General features: G+C 36.9%; 1 protein-coding gene across 2 annotated transcripts; it reads right to left on the minus strand.

Annotated features, from left to right (window-relative positions):
• Window positions 1–15,265: 15,265 nt before the first annotated feature.
• Window positions 15,266–23,842, minus strand: LOC121298678. 2 transcript variants are annotated; one of them, XM_041225857.1, is made up of 9 exons: window positions 23,732–23,842; window positions 21,449–21,512; window positions 19,437–20,011; window positions 18,710–18,757; window positions 17,546–17,872; window positions 17,147–17,179; window positions 16,852–16,899; window positions 16,354–16,429; window positions 15,266–15,829 (listed from the first exon to the last, which is right to left on the minus strand). In XM_041225857.1, the coding sequence occupies exons 1-9, from the start codon at window positions 23,742–23,744 to the stop codon at window positions 15,688–15,690; spliced, it is 1,326 nt and encodes a 441-aa protein (XP_041081791.1). In that variant the 5' UTR covers window positions 23,745–23,842; the 3' UTR covers window positions 15,266–15,687. The 2 variants fall into 2 exon arrangements, with proteins under 2 accessions (XP_041081791.1, XP_041081792.1); XM_041225858.1 differs by lacking the exon at window positions 21,449–21,512.
• Window positions 23,843–24,378: the final 536 nt, after the last annotated feature.

Consider the following 24,378-nt stretch of genomic DNA (forward strand, 5'->3'; position numbering starts at 1 on the left):
TACAAACAGTTTTTGTCTGTTTAAAACTTTTTATTTTGCAATAAACACACTGAGCACTGCAACATTTCAGTTTCAACCCCAGTACTGCCTGCCTGTGTACTCCTTTCTGACCTGATGTCAACTGTACAGCCAGCCTGTTCACAGTCCTACATTAGCCCTCAGCGTTTTTACCATGATGTTGTCTGGTTTCAGGTCCCGGTGCACAATATTCTTCTCGTGAAGGCAAGGTAAGCCTTGGCACAATCCGTTGATGACGGTAACCTTGGCTGACCTGGACAGCTGTGGTGGAGAAAAAAACAACAACTTTCAGAGCAAAAATTCTCTTTTGACAATTTTTTAACACATTTCGTGGGTCATCCATCAACTGGGTGTAACGCACAGTGTTGTGCTATGGATTCAGTTGGTGTGATGAGGTTAAAAGCTCTAGAACCACGACTGGAAGGGGTGTCCGGCTCTTTTGCATAGCGGTTAAGTCGCTTGCATGCTGTGTGGTAGGGTAGCCAGTTTGCGCCCAGCCTCCACCCTGTTACCTGGGTACCTGGGCATTTCGAAACTTTTACTGATTAATGAGTGTTCGCCAGGACCAATCAAGCATTCCTTTTTCACTTGTGGCCACATTCCACACTTTTCCAATTAACATTCCAGTTAATGAATTGCACCAAACTTTATTTACAAGTGGCTGTGAAAACGGCGGCCATCTTGACTCCTGGCTGTTTGCCCCACACCCAAGCCAAGATAGCTGCCAGCCACAAAATACACACAAGTACAAAGCCTCTGCTCAGCAATGTGAGTTCTGTAGTAGTGGAAATTAATGAATGTTTTATATTTAGGTTAACCCCTCTGTAGAGTACCTTGATTTTGGAGTCCCTTTGTTTAAAGAGGACCTTCTCCAGATCTTCTCCCTTAATAAACTCCAAAGGGAAATGCCAATTACCATTTTCTTTCCAAGGGTTAAAAAGCAGCTTAACAATATTAGGGTGATTCAGTTTCCTTAAAAAGAAAGAACATTGAGACGAGATCAGCGTGCTCTGTAGCTCTCAAGAAGTTGTTCCACGTGCCGACAATACAACTTCATTTGCTTAGCTATCTAGCAATACTTTCCATTCAAATAGGAATCGGCATTTCTTTTTCTCTTCCGTGTTGTACTTGTTGATCTTCATTATTCTGCTAGCTCATTTTTCATTTACAGCCATGCATGACTTTCTTGAAATTTGAAAGGAAACCTAGAACGAAGCAACTAGAACTGAAGGTCTTGAAAGGAAACCTAGAACGAAGCAACTAGAACTGAAGGTCTTGAAAGGAAACCTAGAACGAAGCAGCTAGAACTGAAGGTCTTGAAAGGAAACCTAGAACGAAGCAGCTAGAACTGAAGGTCTTGAAAGGAAACCTAGAACGAAGCAGCTAGAACTGAAGGTCTTGAAAGGAAACCTAGAATGAAGCAGCTAGAACTGAAGGTCTTGAAAGGAAACCTAGAACGAAGCAGATAGAACTGAAGGTCTCTTGAGCCCTGCACTGCAGCTCTCTTTCATTTTTGTAATGCATACATATTGCGCATTATACAGAAACAAGCCCTGTCTTATCTCTAACTATTGAAGATATCAGATACCAATTACAGGTTTCAAGAACTAAAGACGTCACTTGTAAAAAAAAAAAAAAAAAAAAAAAAATAGTTACAATATAATGCAGATCCCCACACCCCACTACACTTACATTAAGATTGAGCAGTAATGTTCTAATAGAATAGTAACCTTATAGTAATTTTCTAGTACTCTTATAGTAATCTAATAGTAATCTTATAGTACTCTTATAGTAATCTTATAGTACTCTTATAGTAATTTAATAGTAATCTTATAGTACTCTTATAGTAATCTAATAGTAATCTTATAGTACTCTTATAGTAATCTAATAGTAACCTTCTCAGAGACGTCATCTTCTCAGAGACGTCATCTTCTAATAGAAACCATAGCTAGCTTTATTCTATTTATTTACATTAGTTAAATTACCACACACATGCATGTACTTACTGGTAGATTTGGAGTTCTCTCTCTATGTTCTTTTGTTCTATTCTAGATTCAGGAATGATTTTCATTGCTGTTGTTTTACCATTGTGTTGTTTTTTGTACACTTTTCCAAAGGCTCCTTGGCCAATAGTTATTGTGGAATAAGTGGCCATTATTTGAAAGGACGGTCACTACAAGAAAATAAATGACACAGAGGAATTAGAGAGAAGGTAAAATAGACAAAAAAAGTCATTTCACAGGTCCTGTGATTCTGAGATGTGAAAACAGCCCATTAGTGTACAATGGCTACCATATGACTCCATGTACACTAGGACAGTTTGAGACAGTTCAGGCTTTTCAACTCACACCCCAGTGCATTCTGGTTAGTGTAGTCCTGCTGTGAAAATACCCGAGACAGTTAAAACATATCAGAATGCATTGCAATGTGAGTTGAAAAGCCTGAACTGTCCCAAACTGACCTAGTGTACACTGAGTCATATGAAAGAAAATTATTTCTCTATTGATACATATTTCTAGTGACAGGTACAGGTAGGTGTCCAGTTTTTCTTGTTAAACAGATTTATTTTTTTTTAATTCTGGGAAAATATTTTGCCCTCTTATGTGTACGTGTCAAGAGAAATATGTATCAATGAAGGAAGCATTTTTTATTTATCTGTTTATTTATTTATTTTTTTTACAAAGCAGGTTATATTTACCCTGTAGCCAAATACTATGGGCTTTTGTTGGCTCCTCTAGAAATAAAATCTGTTTTTAATGCATCAAAACAAGCTTTAGAAAAAAAAAAAAACTTGTTTTCTACAGAAGTGTTTCCTTCCTTCCCTCAAAACGTGACCCTGAATCCCATCAGAATACAATCAAATAGAACAGACACTGCATCAAAGTCCTGCTGGATAAAATACTTACTATTGTACTCTAATGGGATTTACTCTTGTAAGTAAATCTTTTTACTGGAGGTTTAAGTGCTCTTAGTCTTAATCTCTTTTATTTGAATTTCCTCCTATTTACCACAGGCTTTATTTCATAACTGATCTTATCTGTAATGTGATATTTTGTACTACAAGTTGTCTGCTAAATAATAATAATAATAATAATAATAATAATAATAATAATAATAATAATAATAATAATAATAATAATAATAATAAATCAATCAATCAATCTTTATTTTATATAGCGCCTTTCATAGTGGATCACCATCACAAAGTGCTTTACAAGATGCAGTAACAACAAGAAAATCCATAATACTTTAAATACAGAGAAATGCAGAATACATGATATACAGTAAAAAACACAGTGAAGCTATCATAATGTCATAAATATATTATGTATAATATATGCAGAGGATTGTGTCTATAATAAAAGATTATTATATATAATTATAATAGAGAGGAAATATTATCACCTCATTGTTGTATAACAATGGTTATTTATTGCCAAATAATAATAGACTAAAATAATAATCTGGATTGAACTAATAGTCCTACTAATCTTTGATTCTGCACACCCATAAAAAGACAATGGATTGTTCCTAACTAAAACTATTTGTATATATATATATATATATATATATATAATACACACACACACACACACTACAGGTCAAAAGTTTTAGAACACCTAAATTTTTCCAGTCTTTATTGAAATTTATGCAGTTTATTGTCTGAATGTACTCTGAAATTAAAGCATAGAGCAAATAAACAATTGGAGATAAAAAAGAAATCATGGAATCGTTTTGTTTAACCAAATTTAATCTACATTTTTGACTCATCAAAGTAGCCACCTTTTGCAGATATAACAGCCGAACACACTCGTGGCATTCTTTCTACAATGGAAATCAAATATTGTTCGGAAAGTTCTCCCCAACACTGTTGCAGAAGTTCCCACAAATGTGTTGCACTTGTAGGTTGCTTTGCTTTCACCCTTCTGTCCAGTTCATCCCAAACCAGCTCGATGGGGTTTAAGTCTGGAGACTGTGCTGGCCATTCCATGATTTGAAGCCTACCGTCTTGTTATTTTCTTCTAAGGTAGTTCTGACATAGCCTGGAGATTTAGTGGCAGTGGAACTAAAGTCATTACAAAATAAACTCCACTTTGCGCTCTCAATTGAATAAAAGCCTCTGTTAAATGACATTATTATTATTATTATTATTATTATGTCAACATTCTTAGTCCTACTGTACATCTATATTGCATTTGCTGTTCTTAATTAGCATTTCCCCATGAAATCCCTCCATTGTTTGTGCTGTACCATGCTCTCACTGAGTATTACTACGATATATTGTGCTAAACTTTCATCAAGGTGTCAACATATTTTAAAATTCTGGTTAAAATTGCAAAATTTATAGTATAATATATAGTGTTTGTTTTTTTTTCATTAAGGCTGGGTGCGGGGGCAGCTATTAAAAAAGAAGGCAGTGTAATCTTACCAGTTTTCTCCTGTCTGTCTCCCTGGTAATGAATGACCCTGTTCAGCAGGCTTCTCTTCTATTGGGAATCCCGGTTTGCTGCTTCTTATAAAGCTGGATCTCAGTTCCACCCAGACCAGGTGCCTTGCCAGTGCACATGTTTTGATTGGCCCAATGTTACATCTCCGAGCAGCATCTGCATCCTTATTGGATGTTCTGTGTTTCAGTTTGGCAGGTTTATCTCCCAGATTATAGCTTTTTTGAGCTGTGAACTTGCAATGGAAGGAGGGTGGTTAGTTAAACTAGAAGCGCATGCTTTGTTCAAAAGTCAAGGCTGCTTTAACTAACATTTCATTGATAAATTATTGCCTAATGCCTTGGTTTTATTATAATGTTGTTTTGGTGTAATATTGACTGTGTAATTGTTTTATTTGATTTTCTGAAAATATTGCGGGATTGCATGCTTAATAAAGTCTAACAAACTTATAAACTTTAACAGCAGCAGCTATAAGACTTTATTATTATGTGTGAACCTGGTGTCCTTTCGCAAGAGCGATATCGAGAAAAGGTTTATATATTATAATAAATGGCAACAAAATCATATGTATTGTGCACTTTCATTCATTTTAATACACATGGATTTTTTGTTGATATATAGTAGCATTATTACACATAAAGAAGTCAATGCTTTTAGTAATGTTTGCTTGACCATTCACCTGTCAATAAGAAACACTTTTACTGGGTCCCAAAATCTGAAGGTATCGATACTCACTAAAATATAGCTTTTCTTAAGCAAAAGTTATCTGTATTTTATTTGTATACTGAACTTCTAGTAACACATATAATAGATGATGCATGTGTCTAATGTTTCCACAAAGGGTCTTTCTCGATCTGGTCAGAATGCTTTACTTTACGTGTGTGTGTGTGTGTGTGTGTGTGTGTGTGTGTGTGTGTGTGTGTGTGTGTGTGTGTATATATATATATATATATATATATATATATATATATATATAGTCTATTTCTTGTTGCATTTTATCAGAGTTTATAGAACCTGTTAAATGTAATTTTTTTTTTTTTTTAGTTGCCCTGCCCTGGTGAAGTCTAGTTACAAATTATAAAGCAATCCAACTTTTCTTTGTTACCCATGTTGTGCACCCCACTATGTAAGCAGGTGGTACAGCTATGTACTACCTGGGGTGTGTGGTGGACTGTGCAGTACGAGGCTCTTTTGATGAAAGCTAACCCAAAAATACCAGAAAAACAAGAACAACGAAATGTAAACATCAGTTGTCAGATTCCAAGGGTTTTGCCCAAAGGTTTCTGGAGAATAAACAGCACGTCACATAAAAGAGTACCTGAGTGGTGAAAATCGAACTGTCTACTCTGATCTAGCCACACAGAACCAAACCCAAACTGTTAATCCCATAAATGCTTGATTCCCATAAAGAATTAAAATGTAACACAATACTTCAAGGCATCAATAGATTTCATATAGTTCCAGAGAAGTGTTTTGTTATGTATACCTTTTTAAAAAAAGGTACTTCACAAGGAAGTTGATCGAATCAGACAGCCTTTTTTAAAACCAGGAAAACGGTTTCTGATTTCTGCTTGTGACAGGCTGTGGGCTGAGTGCTATGCTGTAGGTGTTGAGGTGAGGATTGTGGTGCCCTCGTTGCCTGCAGAGCGGCGAGGAGAAGGTGTAAGCTTTCTCTTTAAGATAACAAAATAATTCCATAGACCGTTCCTGTGTAGCGTTTCCATTAGCTACCTGCACACTGCTCTAAAATGTGGAATTGTTAAATAAATACAATTTAAAGCAAACACTTAACAGAGTGCAGATTTGTCATTTACACTTTTTCTAAGATTTTCAGTTCCAGTGGATTGATTCTAACTGCACAAGAAATCAAAACTGAAGAAGCAATACTGCATTCTAATACATGTGCACACAGCTGTGTGCTAGACCATAGATGAAGAAAATTACAGCAGAAAAATGCAGACAATCGGGATGCAATTAAAAACCTACACAGTGAGATTGCATTATGAATTAAGAGCTAAAGTACAAGACTTCTGCAATGAAACCAGTCTTCGAAACTCAAACATATTTCAGGCTGCCTTTGATATCTGGACTCTCCTTAAGGCCACTCACTTCGTCAGAGACAAACTCTGGCAGTAAGCCACAATCCTTACTGATGGTATTATAAAGTCCCAATTGAAAATGGTTTAATCTCTGCCTTTCTGAAAATGAGCAACCGTGATACTGTCAAAAATTTTAAATGATATAAATGTTTACAAGACACAAAAGATGAAGGGCTGAAATTCACAATGCCATTTCCTCATCATTAGCACGAAAAGAAGGAAAATGAAGTTACAAAACTTGAAAAATGGACAACTCAAAATATAATTGATCATAGTTCTAGTTTTATTGTTGATAATGTAAATAAAGTGATCTATGAATTTCTTTAAAACCACTCTTTTTTAACTGAAATCATGGCCAGGGATTAAAATTTCTTCTTAAGTTCAACCTGGCCTGCATTGATTCCAAACCCACCCCTACGAGACATACCTCCTGACCTGTTGAAGACCTCCCCAGCCATTTCTATTTCCCCCAGTATCTTATTCATTTCAACACGCATTTGTGGATTGGTATAGACCATTCGGCTCACTGATCTCGCATACGGCATTTCTTTCAGAATTTCTTCAACGTATCTGCAGCCGCATTTAAGCGGGTCAACCCTTTTTTTGCAGAAGCAGATCAGTTATGATCTTCCCCATGGCCCACACATCAGAGGGTTTATTTCGAATGCCGCCACGTTGGATCTCTGGAGTGGAATAAAGTCTATTCCCGTTGTTTGTTGCGGTAGAGAAGCCTCCAGTAGTTACGAATTTGGCCAATCCAAAGTCAATCAGAACAGCGCGAAATGTGTGATTCTCAATCTGAAATGTAGACATCAAATAAACATCATAAGCCTTATGGGTCAGACAACTTAAATACCATACCCTTAAGAAATCCCAGCAGAATAATTAATATTTGGAATCAAATGTTGCACAATTGGTAGTTCGAATACAGCAGCACACTGTCCTGTACTGGTATGGCTTTATCAAAATAGGACCACGATCAATAAGCTGTTTCATCTAAATGTTTGTCCTAACCAGCATTGTAACCAGAGCCAGCATCCTACCGAGGTCAAGCTGAGGTGTCAAGCTCTAGCTGGCAGTATTTAAATGACTGCTTGGCATTTACTATTCCACCTCCAAATCTGTGTTACACGGCAAACCAACAGAGAAAATGAAGGAGCCTTTACCAGATCTTTACATGAGCAGCAGCATTGATGATGCAAAAAAAACAACCGAGGACACGACCCCGGTGTCCTCACAGCTAGTTACGGCCATGGTCTTACCATGATATTGTCTGGTTTCAGGTCCTGGTGCACAATGTTCTCCCCATGAAGGCAACTTAAGGCTCTACACATTCCAGTGATAATAGTGGCCTTGGCCACGTTCGTCAACTGTGGGGAAAACAAAAATAAACAAATAAATAAATAAATAAACAAACAGGTGAACTCTGTCATTGCCATTAAAATTATTTTTACGCAGTGAAGAAGACTGTGACACAATGCGGTGGTTGACTTGCTGAAGCATTTATACTGTGGCGTCTCAATCAGCCTGGTACTCGCTAACAAGTAACTAGCTGTACCAACTGCCAATGAAATGCCCAAAGGACTGACTTCATACCATACAATATGTGACTCGTAAACCCCCGGTGCCCACTTTTGGCTGACTCGGGAGCGGCGAAGGCGAAGACGAACACGCGCTGTCCTCCGAAGCCTGTGCCTTCAGCCGCCCGCTTCTTTACACATTGCGGATTCACCATGCAGCCGCCCAGGAGCTACAGCTTGGGAGGACAACGCAGCTCCCGGGCAGCTAACAGGCAAGCCCGCAGGCGCCCCGGCCAGACTACAGGGGTCGCTGGTGCCGAGGACACCCTGGCTGACCTAGGCCCTCCCCACCAAGGCGACGCTCAGCCAATTGAACGCTGCCTCCTGGGAATTCCCGGTTGGCTGTGGAATAGCCCAGACTCGAAACGGCAACGTCCAGGCTATAGAGCGCATCCTGCACTCATGCAGAGCTTTTTTTTAACCCAATATGTGCTCTTTTTGTCAACAGTGCTCACAGTGGTGTTTCAGTGAAGCTTTCAAATTCAGTGAATATCTTTAAAAATGGAAACAGGGATTCAAACCCACTATTTTCCACCTCTCTACCTCATAGCTAGAGTTATACTACATGCATCCTCGAAGAATTGTCTTTTACTTCAAACTACAAGAGCTTGTTTTCAATTGGACAACTCTTGTATATTTCTAGCATGATTAGTTAAGAAGGTTTTACTGGTTGATCGCATGTGTGGTTGATTTGTAAAATAAATATTCCAGGTAATTTCGATAAAAGGAGCAGCAGAGCTGTCTGGAAAAAGTACCGAAATGGTCCTTTACACTGAAACGATTGTTTAAATTCTAGTTGCCCACTTAACCAAGAAAATAAAAAAATGCAATTGCTTGACTTTGCATGTGAAAAGTGTATGAAATGTCACTATATGACACATCGCCTTCTCTGTGCATTACTGCAATGGTCCACTTTACTAAATGCCTTCTCTCTGGAGAGAGGGGGGATGTCTTTACTCATAATGTACTGTGTTGTGCAGATCTACCAAGAGATAGAATTGAAGAGCATGAAGCGCTTTGGCTCAGTGAATCTTTTCGTGAACCAAATGATATAGAGGTTTCAGTGGTTCACTTTTCCCATCACTGCTCTTATACCACGAGACGGTCAATTGTGCATACTTACCGATATATTTCAATTTGACTTTGTCTTAATGTGGATTCTGGGACTTTTTTCACTGCCGCTATTTTGCCCTTGTATTCTCTTCTGTACACTTTCCCGAAGTGTCCTTGGCCAATAGTTCTTAAAGAAGGATCCATTTCTGCAAAGGAATGGTGGCTAAAACAAAACAAAACAAACAAAAAAATGACACATTCATTTTCTGAGTCAGACCCTTTCCAAATAAAAAGCTGCTTTACAAAGAAAAAGGTCTGGCATTGAAATTGGAACTCATTCTGAAGTGTTTCCATGGAACACGTTATCTGTCTCTTGAAATATGCATTGTTTACACCAAGAGGTTGTTAATGCTTACAATCTTGGACAGCCACCACTTAAGAAAGTTTGGCATAGTACCAAAAAAAAAAAAAAAAATTGTGTTATAAAGCATATGGAAATCAAAAACAGACACTTTAAGCCCAGGAATAGATATATAAATTCTGGTTATAATTGCAAACAATATAGTCCAATATAGTGTTTTTTTACTCACCAAGGCTGGGTGCAGGGGCAGCTATTAAAAAAGAAGGCAGTGTAATCTTACCAGTGTTCTCCTGTCTGTCTCCCTCGTAATGAATGATCCTGTTCAGCAGGCTTCTCTTCTATTGGGAATCCCGGTTTGCTGCTTCTTATAAAGCTGGATCTCAGTTCCACCCAGACCAGGTGCCTTGCCGGTGCGCATGTTTTGATTGGCCCAATGTTACATCACCGAGCAGCATCTGCATTCTTATCAGATGTTCTGTGTTTCAGTTTGGCAGGTTTATCTCCCAGATTATAGCTTTTTTGAGCTGTGAACTTGCAGTGGAAGCAGGGTGGTTAGTTAGACTAGAGGAGCAACTAGTTTATCGTGGGCTTGGTGTGATTTGCGCATGCTTTGTTGTAACGTCAGTATATATGAAGGCTGAGTTAACTAACATTTCACTGAATTATTACCTAATGCCTTTTATTGATTTATTTATTTGACAGGGAGAATGTACATGCCATAAGATGTATTGCACACAGATTTAGCTAGGAGCTCATTTTCATTGGCAGTCCCTGGACAGGTGTAGAAAGGAAATAAACAAACACAAAATCAGAAAAAGAAAACAATATACAATTCAATCATTCCCTCCAAACAAATACACAGACATGATAACGAAAGGAAAACTCATTGGTTTACTCGTAATGTTGTTTTCGTGTAATATTGACTGTGTCATTGTTTTATTTGACTTTCTGAATATATTGCAGGATTGCGTGCTTAATTAAGTATATTGTTATGAAATACATTCTGAGGAAAGCTGTTTTGATTGGTCCAACGTTACATCACAGAGAAACACCTATACCCATGTATTCTTTGGGGGGAGTATGGCATTAAATGCAGTCATGGTGCCATCTCTTCAAACCACTATATTGTACTATACAATGGTTTGAAGGAGGCTGTGTTTAAAGAATGCTTAAAGAAACAGGCTTGTAACCGAGAGGTCCCAGGTTCAAATCCCAGCTCAGCCACTGACTCATTGTGTGACTACGAGCAAGTCAATTAACTTCCTTGTGCTCCGTCTTTCAGGTGAGACGTTGTTGTAAGTGACTCTGCAGCTGATGGTTCACACACCCTAGTCTCATATCTTGTACAGCACTTTGTGATGGTGGTCCACTATGAAAGGCACTATATAAAAATAAAGATTATTAGGCTTCCAAGACAAAGGCTGGGAAGCCTATTGTTATTGCTGTGTTTATTATTATTTTTTTTTTCCACCAAAAGTTTGTCGCAGGGTCATGAAAACGCATACGTAAGTAGATGCCTATGTGTGGACAACCAGACTGGCGTCCCTGAGAGAAAAAAGTTCACAGTTTGGCCACCAGGCTACATCTTGTGAAAATATTGGATAATTTTCAAAACTCTTGTCGTCAAAAACGACTTAAGATGGAGATCTAACAATGTCAGCATATAACGCATGAATGACCTAGAAAAATAAATTGTTGAAATAAAATCAATTGGATGGTTGGTTTGCTCGCCGCTTTAGATTTGCACATCTTCTTGTCTAAAACCGTAATGCTGAAGTTTTGTAAAATCTTTGTGAAGTACTGTCGATTTCAAAATGGCGTGTGTTGGTCACATAGTTTGGCGGCCATATTAGAATTTACGTTTAAATTTGATCTGCTAGGGCGTGGCAATGGGGTCATAGTTATACTGGAACACGTATATGAAGTCATATGTGCTCTATTAAAAAATGCCATCACCCGTGACCTTTGACCTCTCCAAAAGGTCAAGCTAAAAACTGGCTCCTTGCACCTCAGGGATCACAGATAGAGTCATGGTTCATATGGAACACGTATAGGAAGTCATACGTGCTCTATAAAAAAAAAAATGTCATTACCCATGACCTTTGACCTCTGCTAAGATTCAAAACCCACAGATTGGCCTATAGCTCCTCGGCTGTATCTAACACAGATTAGAGCACTTAAACTTCAGAGTAAGATTATGCTCTGTACACGATACAACTTAAGTGGCCCATTAACTAATTATAGGAAACGTAGCGAGTTGTAGTAGCGATTATTTGTGATGATTGAACCATGTTTTCTTGGAAGCCTTTATAGTTGTTAGCAACTCTAGTTGTTTATTATTATTATTATTATTATTATTATTATTATATATGAATAGTTTAATACTATTAGCTAACCACTAGGGGTCAGTATTGTACAAGTATGGAAGGTTTTGTATTACTTTTTATTAATTCGACACTGTATAAAGTCCAATAGTCTAGTCTTATTGAATTGAATGCTGGAGAAAAAAAGAATTAAGAAAAGCAGTGTAATAAGAACAGCACAGTGTAATAAAGCATGGCAAAGTGTAATAAAGCACAGTGAAAGCATGGCAAAGTGTAATAAAGCACAGTGAAAGCATGGCAAAGTGTAATAAAGCACAGTGAAAGCATGGCAAAGTGTAATAAAGCACAGTGAAAGCATGGCAAAGTGTAATAAAGCACAGTGAAAGCACAGTGAAAGTAATAAAGCACAGTGAAAGCATGGCAAAGTGTAATAAAGCACAGTGAAAGCATGGCAAAGTGTAAAAGCACAGTGAAAGCACGGCAAAGCATAGGCAAGCGTTGTAAAATACAGAGCTGTACAGTAAACTAAACTAAAAACTAAACCAAAACCAAGCAACACTTCCCATAATAAAAGCATAGCAAAGTGTTATCGAGCACAGTGGAAACACAGTAACTTGGCAAGCATTGTAAAGGGCAGAGAGGTATAGTAAAATATATGCTTTATAAACTTCCTTATGTTCTTATATTAAAAAAGCAAACTACGGTAAACTAATGTAACAGGGTTTAGCTTTCTTGGCATTTTATTTTGTATTTATGATTTAAGATGTGTAGTTTTATTTTTCTATTGCACTTTGATTATATATTATATATTATATATATATATATAAGCACGTGTGAAGGTGTAAGGAAATCGCGTTGTAGTTAATTAATTAGTCAGATTGTTTGCAGCTGAATACTTTATAAAGATTCATTAAGAGGAACGGGGGAGGGAGAGCTGGGTGGACGTTCAGGATAACGAGCAGTTCGTGTGAGCATGGATGCCGTGCTGGGAAGTGGGCCCGGTGGTAGAGTTTTTGAGAAACTGTGTGAAGTTTATGAACTGTAGGCGCTGCTGCTACATTACCAATTAAGGGTCTAGTTAAGTAATTGAGAGCTCTGTTGGAATGAAAACCAGCAGCTGCAGGGGGCCCCAGGACTGAGTCTGAGTTTGAGAAGCCCTGCCCTACCCCACCCTTTAATTTGCAGTAGTGAAACGCTGTAAATGGAAAAACCCAAGTAAAAGATGAAAACCAAACCCAGGTATTCCCCACCTTCCCTTTGTCCTGGACTCAACGCTGTGCTTTTGCAGTCCATGATTCATTGTGGAGCACCATAGCTAAGCAGCAGCGCATCACGTGTGGTGATTGGGGTCTGCGAATCCTTAGCAATACGTTTTTAAGCATTAAATACTTGTGTGGGGGTTCATTCAAATAAAAACTCGTGGGGATTGCATTTTCCCGATTCCAGTGAATATCGCCAGTGTGTTGTTTTGTGAAGTGGCACACTCGCCTTGCATTTTACTACAATAGTACATAAGGGGAAACAAAATTCAGTTATTGAAGGAGAGAAATAGAACATCCGGAAGTGTTTAGCAGAAGTGACCTCACAAGTGCAAGATCCTCAGCATGCTCAGGCATGTTTCTGCACAGAGGCAGCTGCAGTCGTTTTCCATGTAACTGACACAAGCTTAAAAAACAAAAGAACAGTGGCATTTCGAAATCTAACATGAACTCATTATGACTTCTGGTAGACACTTATCATTTTGTAGTTTCTTTGATGACATAATGTTAAATAAAAGATCTAAATTATGTTTATATATATATATAAATAAATAAAAACATACAATTATATATGCATAATTGTCTCAATCCTAAAATTCTAGGTGTATTTGTAAAGGATGTGGTAGCCTGATTTGTAAAGAACATCCTAATTCGAATAATATATGATATCGCCAGTGACTCCTGAAGACACCCTAGACAACTGACATTCAGATTAGAGACATGTAAAGAGCAACAGTTGCCATCGGGGATATCTAGAATTCTGCGCCTTCGTTTCTGGGAGTTGGAGAAAGGGTTGAGTGCTTACCACAAAATCCATAGCGCTAGAGTACTGGTCTTGTTAAAGACCCCCTCGACTTGCCAGTAGCTCTAGTGTATCTAAACCACTGCAGTGGCTTATTTGCGCTTGTCTGCCTCTCCTGTTTTAAAGCCTGCTCTGTTGCTCGCCATCTTGCAGCCTCCTGCTTTCTCACCCCTTCCATTTGCGTGCTGTAATCTCCTCGAATCTCTCCCTACTACTCAAGAAGAGGGATCCCAAATCTTTTGCAGAAACTTCTTGTTTTTTTGATGCTTTAGTTTCCAATGGCAACAGCATTCAAACCTTCCTCTCTATACAGAGAAAGCATATCAGGGACTAGATTCAAATGCATCAGGAAATGGTAGATGTGACTTGCAGGAAAAATCTGCATCCTTAATGTAGTCTTTGCCAGTACTTCGTGGAATGGAGGTTTCCTGGTCTTGGTTAACCAAGGCTAATGCTTTCTCTGTGTGTTTTAAACAAGGGGCTCTCCCCACAGTTGCCATGTTGCCTTGATTAGGGTGAGCTTTCAAACCTGTGACGGTGTTCTCAAGACTGGTGCAATTGCAGGGAGAGGTATCAGGACTGGGGTATTGAAGATTTGAAGTGCAGTGCAATGTGTGACTTACTGTACAGATCTCCATATATCCCCAGTAAATGTAATTGTGATGCACAATGTGTCTGTGATATAGCTATTGCTGTATCCACAGAGCGACTGCATTGAGAAGCACAATGAAAATGAAACAGATGTTTATTTATTAAGTAGTTTTGATTCCAGAACCAATTGAACGTATGTCTTGTACTTTTTTCCATGGCTAGTTATTGTGTTTTTTGTTTATTCCAAAAGACTGTTGTTGCATTTTTGTCGTCATTTAAAGACTGCTGTGTTGTTTGTTATCAATGTAATCCTAAACAGTTGTGTATGGTGCAGTTTAATATGCAACATTGTGTTTTTATGACTCAGTGTAAAAAACCTTTGTGGCTATCTTTTTAACTGCTACAACCACAGGCATTACCAGCTTCTTATAACAAAGGTTTCATTAAACCTCAAGCATTGTTTGTTATGGCCTACAGTCCGTTTACTCCGTCACAAATGCCTCTTACTGCTTCCAGTTTTTAATAACTAATAATAACTCAATTTTGTGTAATTAATAACAAAAAAGCAGCAGCAACAACACAATAATAATAATAACAATAATAATAATAATAATAATAATAATAATAATAATAATAATAATAATAATAATAATAATAATAATAAAAAAATGGAAGATACATGAAAATAGCTGTTAATGGACAAAAAATACTGAAATAGAATACACTCTAAAAATTGTATATAAAGTTCTTTATTGGTGTGCAACAGTTGCAAGATAGTAAGAGAAACGTATCTATTATTAACTAGTAAACACAATATAAAAGCCTGACTGCTTGTGTTAATTTGGCATATTTCTGTGTTTAACAAATAAAAATAATCAAAGCCAAAAATGCCACAGATGCAGCAAACATTTACAACAAACAAAACATATACCACATTTAAAGTTCATGAAATCGAAGCTATTACATGGGCAAACGATTTACAAGGAATATTTTAAAACAAAGCAATTTATTAAACATGCAGTGCAGCATGTCAAGGCATTTAGACAACAATTAATCTACGAACCAGCAATCATAACATGCAAGTAATTGATCAAATCAACTTCTCTAGAATTCACTAACTAGTTACTGAGAAAACCAATCTGTCTGTACTATGAGCTACACTGGAGCCTGGTTCTCACCAGATCCTGCAGCATCACTGTTTGCTACAGGCTGGTATCCGTTCTCAGCCACAGCCTGCTGATCACGCTCATCCACTTGATCTAATCCAATATTTTCTTGCAGCCCATCTTTCTTGCATCTATTGAGAGAACGACACCAGATAACTTAGGAGATGCTCAACATTTCAAACCACTTGTCGTTTTATTATACAGCTGTGTAATTAAAAAAAATTTTTTCAATATATAGGAAACTACAAAGCAGTAGGTAATTCAGTATGTTTACATAACAGCATTGATGCAAAACTTTTGGCCACAGCTATGGTCTTTGTTAAAGGGGCGATTCAAAATGATCTTTATGTGTTTGTTGAATTGCCACTTTGTGCTTACAGTGTGATATTCTTTAGATAAGGTTTGATCTTGCAACACTAATACGAAAGCAAGTCATGTGGCTTGACAGACAGTTAGTGGGGGAAATCCAATACTCTGCATGAGTGTTAAAACCACAAAGTATAAAGGCAATATTGAATACTGAGGATGAACTAACTAAGGTTTTATGAACTGCAAACTTATACCTCAACACTTTCAGTACACTCAAAAAGGCACCCCCCAAAACGCTTGCCAACTTGACTTTGCCCAAGTAAAAAAAGTATTACCATACACTTACCTTTTGATCCAACAGCATCCAGCCAAAGCAAAGGCAACGAGTAATGCTAGAACTCCAATGACAGAACCGCAAATAGCTAGAAAAACACAAAGTTAAAAGCGTTGAGCATTCATGCTCTTTGCACTATTGCATTGCTATCATGTCATTGTAGACAGAACTTATTGTAACCCTGACTTAGTTCATAGGGTAGCAGCTGGTACCTGCCAGGCATCTCGTGAGAATGTGGCGGTTGCCGTTTATTGAATTATTGTTTAAGTGTTTGTAATTATTTGTTAACTGCATGTGTATATAAACCTGCATGTTTGTGTGTTCATAGAGAGAGAGAGAGAGAGAGAGAGAGAGAGAGAGAGAGAGAGAGAGAGAGAGAGAGAGAGAAAATAAGAATATCCACCATATCTTGGCACATATTTTTAGTTTTAAATAAAAGGAGTTAATTTCTGAAATAGTTTATTACTTGACTTGTCATTGATTTCAGCAAAACTTTTGTTTCACACTTACTTGGGATGCTGGTACCATTGTCACTGGAGCTGTTATCTGTGTTTGTATCTGTGTAACAGAACAAATAATTATTTAGCGGACTCCTGTGTCACTGATATAGTCGTCATTAGGTTAATGAATCACAAGGAGATCAAGGTTCATCACTACTGCTCAAACCAGTTATAAAAGCTAATAAAATTACTACATTATCTACTGCAGTAAGTTATATTTGGTTTAAATCACACTATAGTGATGACACTACAGGAATATAGACATTATTAGCAATTAACTACAGCATTTCGGGAAACAGACTCACCGTTGTGAGTTTTTGTCATTCTTGAAGGGCAATCTGAAATGAGATGCGAAGCGGAATCTTAAATATACGTCAGGTGATTATTCCAAAATTCATTTTTAGGACTGGTTGAAAATTGTCATTTTTCTTGGCATGTATTTAGCAAGCATGGGAAATGGTTAGTCAATCCACAACACAGAACGAAAACAATGAACTGTCAAACTGTGAACAGCGTGACTAAAAGATAGACGAGCAGATTTCTGCCAGCTTTGCAACTGGGCCGTTAAATTGAGTATGTTTTCCATTTACTCGTACAGATCGGTCAGCAAAGCTAGTGGTCATTTTTAGAGCACTTCATTTCAGAAGTCAGTCTTTCAGAAATGAATGAAAAGGGTTCCTTTTTACTATTTATCAAGAACCTACCAGTGGCATTGACTTGCAGGATAGTCTCCTTAGAGCCTGGGTTGTCATCTTGAGTTGTAAATTCAACTGTGAATTTGCTGTTGTTCTCCAAGGTAACAATTAACACCAGAAGAAGGGCTGTTCTGTTGTCCGAGTTGCAGAATAAGTAGATTTGATCAGCTGGGATGACGTATGGTTTTGGAGGACAGTTAGACACAATCTCATCTGAGTATACCTCCTTGCCATTCCGCAAAATTCCCTTATATATAGTATACGGCCCTTTCACAGGGCCCTGAGTATTCAAATCCAGGACCGCAATTTGTCCAGAGCAAACCGAAGCAGGTGCATCTGAAAGAAAGAGGGCTTAAATACTGCAGAAATGTCATTTTAATTGATTTTTAAAAAATATTTTATTGGTTCTGGGTTATGCTGGTCCAATATGATGTTATTAAACATTTTTATTTAAATTTTACTTTTGTGACAAGAGGCATGTTGATGCCATTCTTGTATGTAACCTTTGAACTCTCACTGACTACAGGTAATGTGGGTGGGGCTAGCGGAGTTGAAATGGCTTATACGGTCTTGTGCGCATGTACTAGAACACCTGAAGATTTGTTATTTATATCCTTTATATACCCTGCATGAAAACCTCTAGCTGTGAATTTTTTTTTTTGGTCAGTAATCGGTGATATAGAAACAATAGGCACTCGTGTGTGGAAATGTTAGACCACTTTGTGCTTTAATTAGGCATCTTAAACAACTTATAAAAAGTCTCATTTCACCATTGACGGCTATGTGTTCCCTTTGTCTTACTAATTTAAATTTGTATGTGTGTAATTTAAAGTAATCAATTAAATTAGACAATCGCTAATTTGCCTATTTTGACAATTTTCCCAGATTTTCAGTTCCAGTGGTTTGATTTCACACGCACAACAAATCAAAACTACAGAAGCTATAGGGTCCTCTAATACATTTGCACACGACTGTAGTTACTCGATTTAGACAGAACCACGTCTAAGACAAGGTGAAATTCAACTCAAAGAGAGTCATTTCAAGAAAACAAACCCTATGCCAAGTTTTAAAAGCTAAGTTATTTGTCTCATGATAATAATAATAATAATAATAATAATAATAATAATAATAATAATAATAATAATAATACCAGAAAATCATGTGATCACTTACGGGTAGCATCAGCAGAGTACATGCATAGCAGTATAACTACCAGAAAACCTGTGAAAAATAAAACAAATATAAATTTACCTACTAAGCCCAGATTTCCTCACTGTTTTAAGAAATATGAAAATAATAATTTAAAAAAATAGTTTAGATTCCTTTTACTATTTCTAAATCCTCAGTGATGTTTACTTTTAATTGGGACAGTCAAACGATTGAATAATCGAATTATGGTTAATCTCAATTTTGATTGCATGAATCCATTAAAAAAATTTTATTATACTTGTTATGATTTTTTTTTGTTTTACAATTTCTAGTTTCATTTGTTTCCTATTCAGCTTGACTGAATGGATTTACTGAGTTAAAAAAAAAAAAAATTGTAAAGAGTACTTTGAAATGAACAATTTTCATTAGTTTGTGTGTTGCTGTCTGTTAATTAGAAGAAGCGATGTTTAGCTCACAAGCTGAATCGCTGACTTATTTCTTCACTACTGGACAGGAGATGCATGCAATCATCTTAGGGTCCACCGAACTGTAAGAAAGCTTTTTTTAATAGAAATTACTCATTCACAAAAAAACTTGTTTTACATCAGCTATTGAACAAGAGTGAATAACTATAGTACGACCCATTAGTAACACAGATTCTTGAAAGAAACAGGAATGATTTCAAAGCTATATCAGCTCAATGACAGATGGGTATGTGGCACAATTCCCTCTCTATGAGATAACATCTTACCTATCCCCCACCAAGGTCCCAGATCCTCCAACACCTTTGTGATACCCCGGCCGTGAGCCGATGAAGCAATCCCTGGATATGGTTTGTTTTTCTTCATCTTCTTGGCCTTGGATTTCTTCTGAAGATGGTTCTTTTCTTTTTTCTCCTCCTTTTTATCATCAGAACCAGCAGTAAGAACCAGGCCTTGGTCCAAGCTCCAAGATACAGCAGGAACATCTCCAGATTCCGGAGTTAGGGCTCCAAATTCCGGAGTTAGGGCTCCAACGATGTCATTATTTGGTGTCAATGTGGTGTCCAAAGCAGGGTGCCCTTCTTGGGCTGGATCTTCTGGCTGGTGGTCAGCAATGGAATCAGGGAAATTGGGAGCTTCATCTGAGTCTTCTTTGTCCGAGTGTACCGCACTGCGTGCTAAAGCTTGGGTTGGCGTGCTTCCGTTCATCTCATCTGGGACAACTTGAAGGCAATCCGATTCTAACAAGGAGGGAGACTGAAAACCTTTCTTCTCCAATTCATCACTGACAGTGCCAGATTCTTGTATTGGTGTTTTGGTTCCAGAAATGCCCTCTTCAGGAATGCTAGAATCAAAAAAAAAAAAAAAAAAAAAAGACCTCAGATTTTAATTTCATTCACTTGTTTTTTTACTGTGTACAAACCTGTAGACATTAAGCAGCAACCATACCTCAATGCAACAGGTTCAAACTGTAGACAAACTGTCATGTTTGTTTCCTTTGCTTCATGCCCTCCCCCCTCTATCTCTGTCTGTCTCTCTCTCTCTCTCTCGCTTGCTCTCTCTGTGTCTCTCTCTGTCTCTCTCTCGCTCTCTCTCTCTCTCTCTCTCTCTCTCTCTCTCTTTCAAAATAGAAAACAATATTCTAACGTTTCATTTTGAATAAGATGGAAAAGAAAATTATAATTCATGCTTGTATAGCGTTAATAATAATAAAAACAATCCGATGCCCCATTCAAATTAATGAAGAGGCATCTCTTTGATAGTCACTTACAATTCAGTTAGGAAACTCATGCGACAGATTATTTATTCAAGTTTAAATTAGACAACAGCAGATGGAGACTGTGGAGGAGGAGGCAAATTCTGGCACACAGCTGGGTCATAATAGATTGAGCAGATCTAAATCCATTCGTGGTCGATCATTGGACGTATTGTTATCGAGGGACAGTAAGATACTAGTTATTCGATTGGCAATTTGAGCTTTTATTGGAAGAACCTAAAATATGCTTGATGCTGACGTCATTTGATCGGTGAGTTCCCTGTGTGAACCACAGCTTTGCTTAATTTCTGTTACATGATTATTATTATTAAGATTAAGATTATTTATTTTTTTTATGTTTCTTCAGTTCTAGGAGATTTTGGGGATCCCCTGTTCCTGATCTCAGTCAGGGATATGCAAGTCCAAATCTCACTCATCCTTAATAAAACACCCTGGGGCTTATAGTAGTAAGGACAGTTTCAGAGAGAAATACATAATTACAATTGTTATTTTCATTGCAGTTTTCCGATGATTATAACAGTCACCATAGTTTACTTTTTAATATGCTTAACCACACCATACTGTGCTTAATAATAATAATAATAATAATAATAATAATAATAATAATAATAATAATAATAATAATACATTTTATTATAGCGCCCTTAAAAGCAGTCCTCTCAGAGCGCTTGACAACAGTACAGCAATAAACAAACAAGATTATAGATAAAAAAAAGCACAAGGAAATAAAACAATCATAAAAAGATCTGACATATAAGTCGGAGCTAGTTCATGAAGAGCCTTATGTCAGCATTAAAATTTTAAAATCAGTTTTCACTTTGCTTTCACGATGCTTTATTACACATCGCTATGGTTTCTAAAACTTTACTGAGGGTAAAACTAGCAAGACGCTCCCGAATGAACAGGTTTTTTCCGGAAGTGTAAATTGTTTCTTGCTGTTTCTTTAACTGTCACTACTTTTCGTCAGAGTCTGACGCATAACTCTTTCACTGCTTGGTGACTCACCCTGTCTCTTCTGTAGGGTACTTGACATCGTATGGATTTTCCCCAACAGCTGGATAAAAGATATCTTTAATAGAAACGGAAACATGTATTACAACATGTATAAACCCCGCAGGCTTTTACACAACACAGTGGCAGGTGATTAATTCAAGTGCTGTTATACAGATGTTTGCCATCCTTCAAATGTTTTGCACTCCCTGGGTCTGATTTTGATGATATATTTAAACAGAAAAGTGTAGAGTAGTTCCCGGAGAAATGAACTATAACGTTATATGTTTATTACACTGTAGGCTAAAAGTAACAGCCCAAGCCTTTCGTGTTACAGACTGTAATATCCAAAATACCGACATTGTCTTCACATTATGCAAATAAGAATATGTTTAATAACTAATTTTGGCAGAAAAAATTTCATCTGAGACTAAATTCAATTTAAAAACAGATAAGCTTAAATTATTATTTTTTTTTTTTGACAATGCTTAACCAAATTTCCTGTTTACTAGGTAAATACCAGTACATTTAATGCAGTAAATACCTACCCCTTATAGAAATGTAATCTCTTATTTTATATTGTTCTATTTCATTTCATGAAACCCTTCCTTTACTGTGATATTTCATATTAAAATAGAGATTATGGTGTCTGAAATGGCATGATACATTTTTAACAGCTTTTGACGTTTTAACTCTGCAAACACTTCCTTTTTCAGCCAGCATTTGTAGGGTGACTGTACTTGTAAATTAAATTACAGCATTTACACAACCCTTTTGAAGTTTTGTGAATTTTTTTTAAAATCGCGCTTTGACTACCGAATGTGAAAATTACATAATTTTGAACTATGACAATGAGTTTAAACGTTCATAAAACCTATCCAAAGTGTACATCCCTGACTTATTAAATCGCTAAATATTAAAATAGATTTTCATATCTTTCATGAATATAGTTTTAATATTCTTTAACCAAGGTGATCAAAACAGTAATCATCGGTTGAAGTAAAGTTCAATGTATTAGGCCTAACAGACTGTAGCAATGTTGAATAACTAGCATGGCTTTTAATATGTGCAATAATGATTTAAAAAGTATATAGCGATAAAGCCAAGAAATTAAAATAAAAATAACAACCCTAAAATACATTTTAAAAAATCTCACCAGATTTGTACACATTGGATGTCCCAATCCTAATGGGTTTATAGTCTAGGCCCAGCTATTACCATGATACACTTCTGCTATGAAAACCAGGGAACCCCTGAAGATGCAAAATGTATTCCTTGCTTTAGCTATTTTGCTTAGGTTAACGACACTGTGGCAATTATACAAACCCATACATGTCATATGAATTCAAGCGCACTGTATATTGCTAAATACATGAAATACACTTACAAATACAGATATATTGCCTACTTGTACACTGCAGTTAATACTAAAATGTACTGCATGCATTTAGCGCACTATATATAGCACACACTTCTGTGAAGGTCGGGGAAGCTCCGTGCATTAAAACACTTTACTATTAGATCATCATTCTATATTGGTTTAATTTGTTTAGTTATATAAAGCTGTTCGTGGTTTGCCCCCTAATATTATGCAATGTATAATGTATATCTTGTGTATTATTATTATTATTATTATTATTATTATTATTATTATTATTATTATTATTAGCCTACTTTAAAATATATCCAGACAGATCTTTAAGGTAGATTCACGGGTCTTCAAATTTGCACGATTTTTTTTTTTCCCCTGTCTCACTGTCTGCCACAGGACTGTGTAAATAATCTAGTGATCTCAACAGTGCTCATCCCGGATAAATATATTAAACTTGAGCATGATTTATTTATTTTTGTATTTATGTATTTATTTATTTATTTTGTGCATTGCTTCAGAGCATGTGAGCGGAGGGTGAACAGGGCGAGGAGTGGGACTGGGTCATTTCACCAGGAGCGTGCAGTGCAGTAAAATGCCTGAGCTGAGAATGACAGACAAACACCCCTGGCACCGGTCCATCTCCAGATGTTATTATTTTGTTTTATAACAAAATACTCAGTATCCATTTTGCACAGTAAGAGTGTTATTACAACAGCGAAAGCCATTGTGTGCTTGTATATGAACCATTTAAGTATCTATGAATAAACAAGCAGATAACGCGAATGAGGAAGTAGTCTCCAGTAATTGGTTTGATCTGGAATCGTACAGCAGCAGACAAGACCAAACATTACATTATAATACCCAACTAATAACACATTTTAAAAATCGGCTTTAATAAAATTTAGAAGTTAAAGTCATTTTCTTACCTATTACAGCCATACGTGTAGCGTGTTATGCTAATGTTAATGCTAATGTTCCCCGTTATTCTGCAGTCTCTGAGTGCGTTTCGTGTCTTCTCAGTCTGGGAGCTAGCCTAGGCTGTGTCCCACGTGTTATACAGATACAGGAAGTTCGGCACTTGCCACTTTCTTTCCCGAACACTTTCTTATATAATAAAAGCATAGAGGAGACCGGGGCTGGTTGTCACACTTTTTACTCTTGTTTTTCTCAATCTGGTGCCATGCTGCGCGGTTCTGTTGTTCTGTTGTACAAATTGATGTTTTTTTTTTTTTTTTTTTATTTCAGCATAACTTTATTGCAAAGATGACATTTAGACAGTTGAAAATGCGCCGGTCACCTGTGACAACCTGTCCCATACTGGGGTTGGTTGTCACAACGTATGTTCTTGCTTTTACAGTAGACAATTTTTACATTTTTTTTTTGTTTTTTTTTTAAAATAACATAACGTTTCTACTGTGTACAATGACAGAAAAAGTTGTATTTTTACTTTTTATGTGAACATAAAAAAAATACAGACCTCTATATATTTGAAATGTTGACCCATGCTACAAAATAATACCAGAGCCTCCACAGAACCAGAGGACAAACAGGAAATAATTGAAATAAGCATCAC

This window comes from Polyodon spathula, chromosome 24, assembly GCF_017654505.1.
Source record: "Polyodon spathula isolate WHYD16114869_AA chromosome 24, ASM1765450v1, whole genome shotgun sequence".
Lineage (NCBI taxonomy): Eukaryota > Metazoa > Chordata > Actinopteri > Acipenseriformes > Polyodontidae > Polyodon > Polyodon spathula.